At 41.6% G+C, this 14,687-nt stretch overlaps 1 protein-coding gene across 1 annotated transcript; it reads left to right on the top strand.

The window, feature by feature from the left end:
* Positions 1-889: 889 nt before the first annotated feature.
* pdpr (pyruvate dehydrogenase phosphatase regulatory subunit) lies at positions 890-14,453 on the top strand. The gene is made up of 18 exons (XM_051379025.1): positions 890-1,017; positions 1,714-1,987; positions 2,262-2,395; positions 2,906-2,987; positions 3,560-3,723; positions 3,938-4,059; positions 4,477-4,594; positions 5,247-5,396; positions 6,779-6,971; positions 7,159-7,283; positions 7,602-7,757; positions 8,169-8,302; positions 8,655-8,803; positions 8,889-9,001; positions 9,514-9,608; positions 9,806-9,895; positions 10,042-10,224; positions 10,976-14,453. Exons 2-18 carry the CDS (start codon positions 1,725-1,727, stop codon positions 11,381-11,383), a joined length of 2,679 nt encoding a protein of 892 aa, XP_051234985.1. The 5' UTR covers positions 890-1,017; positions 1,714-1,724; the 3' UTR covers positions 11,384-14,453.
* The last annotated feature ends 234 nt before the right edge of the window (positions 14,454-14,687 follow it).

The raw sequence follows: 14,687 nt of genomic DNA, 5'->3' as shown, positions 1-14,687 counted from the left end.
CCCTTGAGGCAAACAACCTGCAAGAAAAGCACTGGAGACCTATTTAAATTCAGTTCTGGGTGTGTGAAACAAGTCAATTCACTGTTGTCCCCCAATAAGGACCAAGACTAGATCAAAACCTGTGTATGTACCATCTAATATAGCCCATTTCAATCAATTAGGCAAGGAAGTTAGGACACAACACATACAAAATATCAATCGACAAAAGATGGCATTAGTTGTGTGACTCTACATATTCAACGGTGTGTGGGATTCCTTTATTCTTCTTCTCGTAACTCTTATCTTTAACTCCAAGTTTAGATACTTTAACACAAGTGTTTGAAGGTTGGAGAAGACTCATGCCATCATTTGGATACTACCTACTGTTCTCAGATTGGTCTGGGTTGTATGGCTGTTGATGTTGGACTCAAATAAACGGTTTTCTAGATTAAGTCTGTAGGTAAATTTCTGCCAGTAAAATGCCAATAACCAAAAAATGTCAACTAGAATTACAATGAAAGAACATCATTATTTAGAAAGACATCATTTTAATTCTAAGGAAAGTTCCCAAAAATGCAAATATGTCAAAGTGAATTTTAGAAAACTGCCTATAAAATAGACCTCTAGACCGGTACCTTCAGTAGACCTATAAAAGTGCAATCAGATGAAGAAACAATGTTAATACAATTATTTAATGTCATTCACAACTTTAGGAGAGTGCTGAGTGACGTTAGTTAGCCGACATAAAATATTCAACTTCCCACAATGTATGACCTTTAAATTAACGTATATAAGTTAATCAGGGTAGTTGCTCTAATTTGAAATAGACCAGTAAATGAATTACACATTAATTCAACAAAACATTTTAGTCTGAAGGATTTGATTTTGGAGGTTTAGACCGGAAGTGGCAGTGAGTGAAGTTAGCCGGGTTGACTTTGGTACTGACTGCTGTACTCCAACACCACTTTCTGTCATATCACTCAGTGTCTGGTATTCACTTCAGACCTTTAAATATCACCTCTGGACTCGGCTGATTCGGTGAGTTTATGTCGTTATAAACAACGAAGGAAACGCCCGTGGAAAAAGTTTGTCAACACGGCTGACGTTTCGCTGACGTTTCGCTATCGTTACCGGGATAACGTTAAATATTTAACATTAGCTAGCTCTTCGATAGCCCAAGCTACACACGCTAGCTTCCAGTCCCGCTAACTTTAACCCTAGTAGGAGCTAAAAAACACAAAATGTCAGGACACTTTACTAATGTACAGCTCAGCTAAGGTTGTTTACCTCTACGGTAAAGTTCAGGGTAGTTTACAAATGTGCTAAAACGTACTGTAGGCTAACGCTAGCTATGCTGCTAAAGGGATAACAACTGCAGCGATGCGTTAGAGCTAACGTTAACACAAGTAAGCTAATATGTAACTAACGCTATAATATAATTGTGACAGCTGAAGGACTATTGTAAGTTAATCATGTCGGCTTCCCAGGCCCCCTTTGTCTTTGCACAGTGTTGAATATTGTAATGCTGTTAAATGCCGAGCTGCGTTAGTTGAGTTAAACAATATCAAATAATAAACTGCAACAGCAAGGTATCTTCGTGTAACCTTAGAGGAATTAGATATTGACGTCTGCACTGTTGACATTTTAACCTACCTTAAAGTAACGTTGAATTCTTTAATACATGACCAGTATGTGAGGCTGTGTGTGTGTTTGTTTGTGTATTTGTGGCTGCAGAAAGCACAGCTATGTGCAGCTGTGTGCGGAGCTCCAGGGCTCTGTCCCCTGTACTGCTGCCCAGGCTGCTGCTTCCCCAGACGGGGTATAGACTGGCCGGCAGGAGCCTCTGGACCTCCCCCCACTGTATGGCTGTCAGTGGAGACTCCCAGCTGCTCCCACTGCCCAGTCAGGCCCGTGTGGTGATCTGTGGAGGAGGCATTGTGGGGACATCGGTAGCCTACCATCTGGCCAAACTGGGCTGGACTGATATAGTACTGCTAGAGCAGGGCAGGTGAGATGAATGTCTGTTATTTTATGTGTTGGCAATGTTTTAGAGGTGGTAGGGGAGCATAATGAATTGTGAAGTGTTGACTGGCTAAAATGGCCTTGTGAAAGACTCTGAGTTCCCTCTAGCTCAGCAGTTTATGCTCAGTCACCAACCCTAACCTGTGACATCCCTGTGAGGGGAGCAAATAAAGACAGTCAGAGGAGGATCAGTAAAAAAAAAAGTTGTCGATTGGATAGTGCTAATTCTGTATTGCCTGTGCTGTTATCTTGTTTGGCAGACTTGGTGCAGGAACAACTAGACTGTGTGCTGGAATTGTCAGTGTGGCCAAGCCTATTTCCATTGAGTGTCAAATGGCAAACTACTCCAATAGTCTTTACCAGCAGCTGGAGGAGGAGACTGGCGTCAAAACAGGTTAGCCACTTTGACATGTTTTTCTTTTACTCATGTTTAACTTATACTGTTGCTGTTAATGAAGACAAAGGTTTACTATATGACTAATATTACCCTGCTAATGAATTGCCATAAATTGTCATGGGCTTAATCCACTGAGATAAAATGCGTCTTCTTGCTAACAGGAGAAGCTTGTTTAAAAGTTTTTGCTGGACCCTTGTCTAAGCTCTTAACCTGAACGATTCAGCAGAAACAAACCAGGATTCATTTGTATTTCCTTATCAAAAATAGAGTTACGTTCCTGTGAAACTTCTCCCCAGAAATTCATTCAATATCAGAGGGCAGTGCCAAATGCAGATCCCGCTTCTTTTTTTACATTTAACACAGAGGGGAGAAATCCCAGGATAGAAAAGTGAAGTGAAGTGAAGGGGCTGGGGTGTGCGATGCAGTCTGTGAAAGATCCCGTACTGACTCTTTGTTAGCCTATTGCACAAAAAGATTTTCCTTTGGTTATGGGTGTTTGTGTTTCAGGTTATGTGAAGACGGGGTCTCTGTGTCTGGCCCAAAATCAGGATCGCTTCATCTCTCTGAAGCGCCTGGCATCTCGCCTAAAGTAAGACCCCAGAACCTCATATCAATATTTAGGAGAGATACCTTTGGCAGCATCTATTCATTTGAGTCTTCGTGGATGAGGCAGGTTTACACAGAAACTTTTCTCACTTCTTTGCAAAACTGCTCAAGCTCTGTCAAGTTGCACAAGGACTTTGAGTGAACACTAATTTTTAAGTCCAACCACAAATTCTTTATTTAATTGAGGTCTTTGACTCTGACTTGGCCACAGCAGGACATAAACTTTTGTCTGATGGTGGCATGATGCTGGAAGTCCATAGCTCAAATCAGCTCAAAACAACAAGACAGATTACTTTTGTTTGTTGACTGGATAATTCTATTGCTGGTTGAACATCACCTCTGCACTTAGCTCCCATATCTACCAGCTCATAATAACAGTTGTCAATATTTTTCACGATATTGTATATACTGATGTTACATTGCCCACATCTGTGGTTCACATATTAAAATGATTCAGAGGTCTGGAAACAGGCTAGAGATGCAGGGCTTTAAATATGAAATATGTATTCTATTAGGCGTTCATCTTGATCACATCTCATTTTTTTTTTTACTTAGGGTAATGGGGATCAGCTGTAGCATCATTAAGCCTAAAGAGGTGGCCAAACTTCACCCTCTTGTTAACATTCATGACCTGGTGGGGGCACTTCATCTGCCTGCAGATGCTGTGGTGTCTCCACCTGATCTTAACCACGCCCTGGCTGTGGCTGCAGCTGGACATGGTAAGACAAACTCACAACCTCGACTTTGATAAAACATTAATGGACCATCCTACTATAATGTTTTACAACCAGTACTTTATTCTACCTTTAATTATAACCATTTACTGTTTCTCCCTCTGATTCTCCTCTTCTCTGACATCTCCTCCTTCTGTCTTCCTCACTTTTTTCCTTTTTGCCTCCTACTACATCTCCTCGTTTTTCTCATCCTGTCCAGGGGTTCAAATCCTGGAGCGAACCAGTGTCCAGCAGGTTCTGGTAGAGAAGGGTCAAGTGATGGCGGTAGAGACTGACCGTGGCTCCATCGAGTGTGAATATTTTGTCAACTGTGCTGGACAGGTAAACCTTAGAGAGGGATTGTCAGATACAAATGGGGAAGCATCAACAGGTCTGAGTGCCCACTTAGATTGGGGGAATTAATGAGAGAAAACCTTGGTAAGCTTTTAGGAATTTATTCAGTATAAATCTTTCTTCTCAAATCTGCATTAAACTAATAGACAAACACAGTACGACCAAACAAATGGGAGGACTTACAGGACAGATGGCAGTGTCTCCAACAGGGAATTAGTTGTGTATTATTACAGCATTAGTGGAGCCAGTTGCCAGTTTAATGGGGAGTCTGAGGCGACAATTAGTCTCTAGTTTGAGTCCCTGTTGTAAATAGCTAATCTTATTTGGTAGGTTGGCACAGTCAATTTACCTGTGTTCAGAGCAACAGATGTGTGAGATATTTGTTCTGTCTGTCTCTTGCTCTAGTGGGCTTATGAGCTGGGCCAGGCTAGTGAGATGAAGGTGTCTGTTCCTCTTCATGGCTGTGAACACTTCTACCTTCTCACCAAACCTCTCCAGGAGCCACTTCCACCCAGCACACCAGGTCTCACACACAGCAAACACACAGGAAAATTTACTTTTTCTTACTGCAGGCACACTCGCTAATGGATTTTACGTGCTAAGTATGATCTCTGTAATAGAGAGGATCCTCCACATTTTGGGAAAATAGTGTAACTCCTTGCACAGTATATTATTATAATCATCTCCTAGCCTGTCCCCTAGTCATTTCTTGAAGCTGACAGTGACATGTGGTGAAGACTGTGATTATATGCCATTATAGTCCCATTTTTACATTTAAACATTTAGAGCCAACACCTCTATTTAATTAGTATTTTCTCAATCATTACAGTGGAGCATATGTCAATGCTAATAATGTTAAATGTATGTATAGACTGGGATGGAACATTTAAATAAATATATATACCTTAGAACTTAACTTCCCTTGATTCTTGTGACTCTGCAGGTTGAATGAGTGTGTGAGAGCTAGAGAGAGAGAGATAGTAGAGAAGGTGTGCCTAATTTATTGTTGAATTCAATGTCTCATTGATAATATAGAGAAACATGGAAAATGAAAATCATTATTTACCATTCAAGTTCACTTTTTCTGCATCTTAATTTCTTTTACTTGAGGTAACAGGTTGGCTACCATCGAGCATAGAGGAGGTGATCTAACTGAGCCTGTGTCTTGTCTCCAGTGGTGATCGATATGGATGGCAGGATATATGCACGGCCATGGCAGGGAGGCCTTCTTTCAGGGGGCTTTGAGAAGAACCCCAAACCCATCTTCACAGAGGGCCGCAACCAGCTGGAGATCCAGAACATGCAGGAGGACTGGGACCACTTTGGTAATGACTTTGGTTTGGTGATTTTTTGGTGAGGCTAAAATTAAGGTGTCCAGTTTATTATTATTTAAAGTGTCTTTCATTAATTAAAGTAATTTTAGTGCAGGTAGGCTTCTGAAATGTTTATTTCATTCCATTAATTGTACTTTAACTGTAAGCAGTGTCAGTTCAAAGTACACCTCTCTATACACATGTAAACACATACACCTGTCTTTTGGCCTTGGCCCTATGCTAGTAATCTGAGATTCCTCATGCAGCGTGACAGGCTGTCATAAAGGCAGCACTGTATCACCAGCCAACCCTGAACTGCACAGGGCACACAGTCAAACTGCCACCACTTGTTCAGCAGCTGTACCTATAGTTAGTTTTCACTTGACTTAATGTTTGCATATTGTATTTTTAGAGTGTGTCTCATGAATATATATGCATGAAATATACTGGTACACCAGCTCCACCCCCTATCAAGAATTGTTATTATACTGCTTAAAGGTATGAATGATAGCTTCAGTACAGTATTAACTAGAAAACAGTGAAGTCTCCAGTGAAGTTTGCCCTTTTATGATGTTGGATCACAAGTCTGCAATCTTATGTGTTGAGGGTCTTATGTGTTGCAATCACTTATTGATAGCAATCACATTTTCCTGCTTTTACTTGCAATGGATTTTTACGTTGTACTGTCACATTTAAAGTTGTTGCCTCTGGGTCCACCTTCATGTTGGAAAAACCTGCTGGACTGTTTATAGCACAACATGTGGAATGAATGCAGTTTGTGCTGGATAGCAGCAGCTGTAGTATGTAGTCTTGCATAGTAGTAGATGGTTTAGGTCAAGTGGTGGTTGGGCAAAGGCACTTAGAGCAAACTCGTGTTTTGTTTATTCATGTTTTTCAGTGATTTGAAAGGCAATATAGAGGCAGGAAGACAATTGGCAGCCTCATTTTTGGAAATGTTGACAAATACTGCCAGTACAGCTGACAGCTTTAAAACAGCAGTTGTTGTATTTCCCATTGTATTTTAAGTTAATTGAATGAAAGCATTCAGGGTTTCCCGCAGGAAATGTACGAAGGAGAAGAAGAAGCCCGCAATTTTTGGTTGCGTTTTTCTGTCCATTTGGCTGTGTACAATGCGAGAGAAAATCACGTGCAATCATCAAACGTATAGCTATAAGACAACCATGTGTAAACGCAATGCGGTTTGGAATGAAAGGGAGAAAACAGGATAGACTAACACGGCGGATATCGCTCATATTGCCTTAGCTGCAAAGTGCTGCGGGAAACCCTGGCATTACTGATTTGACAATGCCGTATATTAATGTAGACATGGGACCTATTTTTTTACAATTTCTTAATCGAGATTATTTAGCAACTTTATTTTCTTCTACCTCCAGAACCAATGCTGAGTGCCTTGTTGAGGAGAATGCCAGGTCTTGAGTCAGCTGAGATCCATCAGTTGGTCAACTGTCCGGAGTCCTTCACCCCTGATATGCGCTGCCTGATGGGGGAGACGCCGGGTGTCTCTGGCTACTACGTGCTGGCAGGGATGAACTCCTCTGGCTTGGCCTTTGCTGGAGGAGCTGGCAAGTAAGCAAATGGTTTTGAAGACTATAGTTCACTACATTTTACATCTGGATACATTATTTAGGGGGGTTACTGAACATCTCTTAATTTAACCTCAGTTTATTAATGTCAGTGGTCAGCATTGTGATCAGAATGTGCCTTGAGTGCATCACAATGAGACAAATGGCATGTTGTGTGCTTTGGTATACAGGTACTTGGCAGAGTGGATGACTTATGGCTACCCTACTGCCAATGTCTGGGCACTGGACATCAAACGCTTTGGAAACCTGCAGAGCAGCCGAACCTTCCTGCGACACAGAGTAATGGAAGTCATGCGTAAGTAGTGACCTCTTGTTACAGTATATATATATATATATGCATCTTCAAACAATCCTCACATGCCTGTATGTACATGTACAGGAGTTATTAGTCGTTGTAATTGTTCCTCATGTCCATGCTGGCAAAAAATGCACTCTAAAGTTGAGCTAAAGATAATAAGCAAGGCAAGACAAGACAAGCAGCAGCAGCACCACCACCATTAACATCTGATAAGTTACAAATTCTTACTATAGAATAAGACATCTTAAAGGTCAGTTCTGCTTTTGGTATGATTAGGTCTGTGCCTCCAATGTGTCTGTGTGTGCTTGTGTCCAGCTCTGCTGTACGAACTAAAGGTTCCTCGCTGGGACTTCCAGACCGGGCGTCAGCTGCGGACCAGCCCTCTGTATGACCGTCTGGACACCCAGGGAGCTCGCTGGATGGAGAAACATGGTTTTGAAAGGCCCAAATACTTTGTTCCTCCAGGGAAAGGTACAGATCACTCATCAGCAACATGCTACATTCTCTTTATCTTGAAGTCTTCAAACTTCAGTATCTAAATGATTAAGAACAGGGTATTCAAGTGCAGTTAATGTCAGGGAAATCCTTTAATTTGACGATGCTGATGTCACATGACTGAGAATCCCTTTTATAAAAACGCATTCCTTAATCTAGGTATGTTTGATAATAATATTCCTGTGATGAACTATGATTGAATGTGGCAAGTCTAGGGCAGGAAGTATCACTGTATCACTATTTTGTATTTCATAGAAGATAATCAGGCGTTGTAAATTGTAGCCTATAATGCAGCTTAATGAGTAAAATCACTTGGTGGAGTTTGGTTGTATATTCTCATTGCTTAATGGCACACCATGGTATCTCTGGTTGCTTATGTATGTGTAGATCTTCTGTCTCTGGACCAGAGTAAGACGTTCTACAAACCGGACTGGTTTGACATTGTTGGAGCAGAGGTCAAATGCTGCAAAGAGGCCGTCTGTGTCATTGATATGTCGTCCTTCACCAAGTTTGAACTGACTGTAAGTCTTGCAATATGCACTATGGACAACTTATATGGGTTAATCAGCACCGCATCACGTAGGACAGAAAACTGCTGCTGCCCTTTCCTCTGTGGGTAGAGACTTCTAAACTTACATTGCTCATCTGGTCACACCCAGTGAGTCAGCATGTGTGTGTTGAGTTCAGCTGTGCCAGAATATTACAAACTGTTTTTAATTTGGCACATTATGCAGTTCTTTCCCAACTGGGAGCCACTGATGCAGCAGTAATGTATTATGTCTTTTTAAACAAGTGAAGTTCAATCAATGAATAATGGATCCACAGTGTTAAAGTGATTTAAGTTGAACCTTCTGGTCTGTCCTGATGTTCCAGTCAACGAAGGACCAGGCCCTGGACCTGCTGCAACATCTGTGTGCCAACGACCTCGATGTTCCTGTTGGACATATTGTCCACACCGGCATGCTGAATGAGAGGGGAGGCTATGAGAATGACTGCAGCGTGGTCCGCCTCAGCAAGAACAGGTTTGTGACATCTAGGAAATAATACTAAAGACATACAGCTGACCATGACCGTTTAAAAGACCTCACATACTTGTTCCCTCTCCAGCTTCTTCATCGTGTCTCCATCAGACCAGCAGGTCCACTGTTGGTCCTGGATAAAGAAACACATGCCCAATGACCCACACCTTCACCTAGAGGATGTCAGCTGGAAGTACACTGGTAAGCACACTGTCTTACAGTGACGTCGCCATCTAGTGCCCACATGATATTAAAGGGTGAAAGCAAAGTACCAGTATCCCACAGACACCATCCTCTCTTAACCCAGTTATTTAAGTGACCTCATTTTGGGTTTGTTGTTGGCAAATTAGGGACTAGGGGACCAAGAGAGTGGTTAATTACATTTCCAAAATATAATTTGTATTTGGAATGTAATTACCAACTGTCTCAAGTGTGAGCAACACTAGATCATCATTCTATTTTGTGTTTACAATTTAAACACAAACTGAAGATTTATGTCCCAAAACGTACCCATGACATTGTTCAGTATGTCCCAACGCTAATGGTCCAAATACTACAATTGATTTTCATTTCCTACAAAGTTATATAAATTATTATATTAACACTAACTGTGAACTGAGTCGGGAAACCTTCGGGGTGAAAGTATCTGACCTGGTTGAACTTTGTTCATCAGAAGGCCTAAAGTGTTAATAACTCTGATCCTTTACCTACAGCTTTAAATCTGATTGGACCTCGTGCAATGGACGTTCTGGCTGAGCTGTCGTATGTTTCCATGACACCTGACCACTTCCCCTCCATGTTCTGTAAGGTAGGAAACAAAGTCTAGTTGCAATAATATTGACAGACTAATAATAATTATAGGTAATATGGTAATATAAATTATTGAAATACATGCAGTAGTAGCAGCAGGAGCAGTATGTTAGGTTGCACCTGTGTTGTTAACAGTAGCATAAGCAACTGTTTATACTTGGTTATTGGTTATTGACCGTGTGTATCTGTTTACAGGAGATGAGTGTTGGCTATGCCAACGGGATCAGAGTGATGAGTATGACTCACACTGGCGAACCAGGTTTCATGCTCTACATACCTATAGAGGTTAGACCTGCTCACATCTTCACACACACAAAAAACATGTATCTAGTCACCATTCCAGAGGATGGATGGTAAAGTCAGGTTTTAGAAAGTGCTACACTGTACAGTACATCACGACTAACATTAGTATTTTCCTCTGATCTTCACAGTATGCTCTGCACGTGTACAACGAGGTAATATCAGTGGGTCAGAAGTACGGGATTCGTAATGCAGGGTACTACGCACTGCGCAGCCTACGCATAGAGAAATTCTTTGCCTTCTGGGGTCAGGACCTGGACACCTTCACCACCCCGCTGGAGTGTGGACGAGAGTTCAGGGTTAAGTTTGACAAGGTTTGTTGCAAGTTCAGCTGTGTAACCTCATCAAACTGTGACATCAGTGTGGATCATGACTGCTGCTTTCTTGTGGAGAGGAGATAATAATATACTGACTGAGTACTAATGCATTGTGTTTCTGTCTTATTACATTATTACGGAATGATTTTGACTTACATGAAGTTGAAGCGCTCGCTTTAAATTTAACACTTTACTCTCACTTTTTTTTACCTTAAAATGGTTAGAAGAGGAGAGAATAATTGCACAATAATAAAAGGTGCTATGTCATCTGCTTTGCTAAACATCCGTGTTACAGTCTTTGCTGGGATGTAGAGGAAAAATTGTCACCAAGCTGCACCTGCAGGCACCACAGGTGGCGCTTCACAACAGCAGTGTTAAAGTTCATCTCTCTCATTTTGAAAACTGTGGAACACAGTTGTGTTGTCTGCTGCCCACAGTAATAATGTCAGCACAGTATAATGAATGGACCTTAGTGTAATATTGGTTTCACAGATTGCCTTCAGATGAGTAGTCGTCAGCTGAATATACGGCTTAACGGTGAAGTCTGTTATTGGAGAAATGTATGAAATGAAAAGTTGTTCCCTGTTACTCCTAACAGAGCTGTACAGTGTTTGTAGATTTTTCATGTTTGTAGGACACTCTGTCCTTTATCTCTTTGCACTCTATTTATTCCTCTTTCCTTCTTCTATTTCTCCTATTTGCTGCTACACCCCCCTTCTCTCCTGACTCCTCTCTATGCCTCCATCAGGACACAGATTTCCTTGGTCGTGAGGCCTTGCTGCAGCAGCGTCAGGACGGTGTGTCTCGGCGGTTTGTCATGCTTGTTCTGGAGGACCATGACACTGAGCTGGACCTGTGGCCGTGGTGGGGCGAGCCCATCTACTGTAACGGTCAGCTAGCCGGAACAACCACCAGCAGCGCTTACAGCTACACTCTGGAGCGCCACGTCTGCCTTGGCTTTGTATCTCCACCGCCTGGCCCAGAAGGGCTCCCCACACCCATCACCCCGGACTTCATCAACCGTGGGGACTACGAGGTGGACATTGCTGGCCAGCGCTACCCAGCCAAAGCCAAACTCTACCCCTTCAGCTCCCTCTTCACCCAACAGAAACGCCGCAAGGAGGACATTGAGCTCAGCAACCTCCATGGGAAGTGATGTGGAGTAATGAAAGGCCTCTTACTTGTCTCAGTAGGGGCTTCTGTGTGTCCTCCAGTTCACCAAATTCACTCCTGCACTTACCCCGCAGTGCCAACCTATCGTCCCTTTTCTAGCTCCTAACCCGAGGGCTGTATGCACAATCACTCCTTATCCCTCTAATATTTAACTTCCACGTTGCGTCTCCCTCTTTCAAAGTGCAATATTTAAGACTCACCAAATGCTTGAGCTGTATCCAATACGGAGCTCCTGTGTCATCAGATTCTGCAGTTTTCAGCCCTCACACTCAAACACAGTGCACTCCACACAGTCTCTGGTTTACTGGGGCAGTCTGCGGTTAAGTGCCTTTGCCAAGGCAACATCAACAATATGTGTTGAGGTTGAGGACTCTTTCACTTTGTTCACTTTAACCCATCCAGAAGGGATTTTGACAGCCAAATCTTCTCCACTAGTGTTCCAGTCGCTGTAATGTTTTGACACTGCACTGTCTGGAAGAGTCTGAAAGAAATGTCATCCAATGCTGATGCGCAAATGCCTACACAGTCAATGTAGTTGTTGACTTCACCGTCAAACAAAATGTAAATTTGCTGCTGTAAAGAATATGAGTGATGTGATGTGGTCTAATTTGAATACTTTACACTGTCCACTACATTATCCTTAACAATGAAGGCTGATCCCTTCATTAAATATTCTTCTTGGACAGGGGAAAAAAGGCCTGGAAAAGCCATGGCAAAAAATCAGGAAGCCTGATGAGTAAACTGTTGTTTTGTGTGCCGCCCATTACTCTTCTTCCAGTCGTGTTGAAAAGGCTCCCCAGGCAAAATGACCTTTTTTCTCTTGGTAATGTCTTTATCATCAACTCTCAACTGTTCTGGTGTTTTTCTGCTGTGTGTCGAGCTTGTGGTAATGTACTGACGGTAATATAATCCGACCTGTTATTTATGTTTCGTTTTAAAGCAGCGTCGCTCTTTTGATGATTGAGTTTTGTTTTGCTGATGTGTCGCTGAATGTGTGGCTGTTGTTAGGTGCACTGCAGATGAGGGAAGGCAAAATGGGAAAGCTGCGACTGGAGCTGTACTCCCAGAGTTCACAATATCTTACGTCGGTGATGAGATTTGCCTGATCCAGAGTTACGATGTTTGTGTAAAAGAAGGACTTCATTGTGATTTGAAATAAAGCGATGTATTTTTGTATAGTTAGTGTGTATAAAATCTCTATTTTCAGTACTGGACATTTTTTCTAGTCAATCAGTTTTAGGTTCAATCAGCTGTATGAATCATCTATAAATTACTTCATTCTTGCGGTTGTCCTTCTGATTGTGCATTATTTCAGATGCTTTTCCTGTCTTATTGTGTAAATGTAAATGTAAATATAATTTGTCAGCAGCAGCTTCATGTTTACCTACATGTACATTTATGTATGTCTTTAAAGGGACCTCTTCAGAGGTTGAAAGTCAGGGAGAACTACGGAGCAGCAGGCCTGCAGCTGGTAGGGATGTTGTCGATGTACAGATAAAGTGGCAGTTGAAAGTTGAATTCATCAAGTCAACACTGTATTTGTTGTTCTGCACCAAACTGCTTGTTGACCAGCTGGGAACCTTAAAGCTCGCTCAACTGACTAAATGATCAATTGAAACCCACGGCAGTCACTTACCTTCCTTCCATAATCTTTAGGTGCACAGACATCTAAATAAGGCATAAAGAATATAGATATGATGTTGTCCCCTTGCTATACTGTAATACTTTGCTGCTGAGTGAAGATACATAATCTAGTAGGGTTTCCTGATATTGTCACGTTCAAATTAGTTTGTTTAATATTGATTGCAGTCAGAGTTGTACTACATGGATGCAGATTGTTCTACAGTTTCCAGCATTTAGAAATGTTAAGTGACGCTTGAGTAGAAAAGGCAAAAGGATAGACAGCAGGGAACTCACTGCAGTAACTCCCGGTGTTTGACAGGCCTTTTTATGAGACAGATTTACTCCAGGCATACACGTTTTTGAATTATGATTTATTTACAGTGTATCTCCAACTCCTTGTCTAAACCTGTTATTCCTATGGTTGGAAAATCCTCATGATGTCAAGAGCAGGGGATTGTCAGCACCAGTTGAATCTGTTTGAGGGCTGCTGAAGCAAATTAAAGTATTTACAATTGCAAACAAAAGTTTGATTATTAAGGGCTAATATCGCTTTGTGTTATGTTGTTAATATAAAAATAAGCATTTGCATGTGAGAGCACTGAATCATCACTTTGTATCTCCTGGTACTGTAGTAGCAGTGGCACTCTGCTTTGGCTTTATGTGATAAACTTAAAGGGTCTCATTTATACAAGAAGCTAACACATTTTAGTTGTATCATTACTAAAGAGTCTTCTCATACCAGTATTGTATAATTGAGGCCCCGTTAATAATTAATGGTGTAGCTGTGAGGACATCTGTGGATTCTGTGTGAAGGTGACTGAAACAAATTCCTGTGTTGTGTTGACACTGATCACTTGACCACTTTGGGTCATTTCAGCTTGGTTTTTCCCACCGTCAGACTAAAATGTTGAGCGAATGAGTGAAGGGGGACTGGCCTTGTGAGTATTTGCACTAAATAAGGGCATCCTGCTGTTTTGTTTCTTACTGTATGTGGTCACATGGTTTCAATGGCATTCGAGGGATTTGGAATTTGGGAGTTTTCTTGTATTTCAAAGGTTAAAGACAATCTGAGGTGGTCTCTGGAAACACTATAGCTGAATATCAAGCATATCATCTAAAAGGTTGAAGGCAAAAAAAAAAACAGTCAATGGCTAAAGCTAAACATCTGTGTTGAAAAGTCTATTGTAATGATTACTTGTGGGTGAGGTGGTAGTGTTATTTACTCCAAACAGTGACACTCCACACCACTGGACAATGGTTCGGTGCATGTTTGTCTCATTTAATGTTTCCATTTTAACACTTGACTGTAAATGCCAGCTTTTTCTTCAGAGCTTTACAGTGTATTATATCATGTTAAACAGATGTTTGGCTGTCTAATGTACTTAAAAGGTAAAATATAAAGAGAACTTTGTTCATACAAGAAGGTTGAATTTGCTTCATCTGTTCACTTCAGGTATGTGTGATGTGGTGAGACTAACACATCCAGGTCCAAGGGTTCCATTCTCCATTGCTACCAGCTGGGTCCAAATAAAAGACATGTGCAGCATTAAAGCTTTGAAACCTGTTTCTCTCCCTCACATCAGAGTGCCTGCAGTGAGACTGAAGATTTATTCATGTGTCAACAGTCGCAGCAGAGGACCGAGACACCTGCTTTCTGCTCATTA

The sequence above is a fragment of the Dicentrarchus labrax genome, unplaced genomic scaffold (assembly GCF_905237075.1).
Source record: "Dicentrarchus labrax unplaced genomic scaffold, dlabrax2021, whole genome shotgun sequence".
NCBI lineage: Eukaryota > Metazoa > Chordata > Actinopteri > Moronidae > Dicentrarchus > Dicentrarchus labrax.
This window is presented reverse-complemented; position numbering and strand designations above follow the sequence as displayed.

Excerpts from the sequence above, each read along its gene's own strand:
- pdpr (XM_051379025.1), top strand. The coding sequence starts at position 1,725 with ATGTGCAGCTGTGTGCGGAGCTCCAGGGCTCTGTCCCCTGTACTGCTG. Across the intron at positions 4,060-4,476 it reads TTGTCAACTGTGCTGGACAG|TGGGCTTATGAGCTGGGCCA; the intron begins GTAAACCTTAGA and ends CTCTTGCTCTAG. Across the intron at positions 8,804-8,888 it reads GTCCGCCTCAGCAAGAACAG|CTTCTTCATCGTGTCTCCAT; the intron begins GTTTGTGACATC and ends TTCCCTCTCCAG.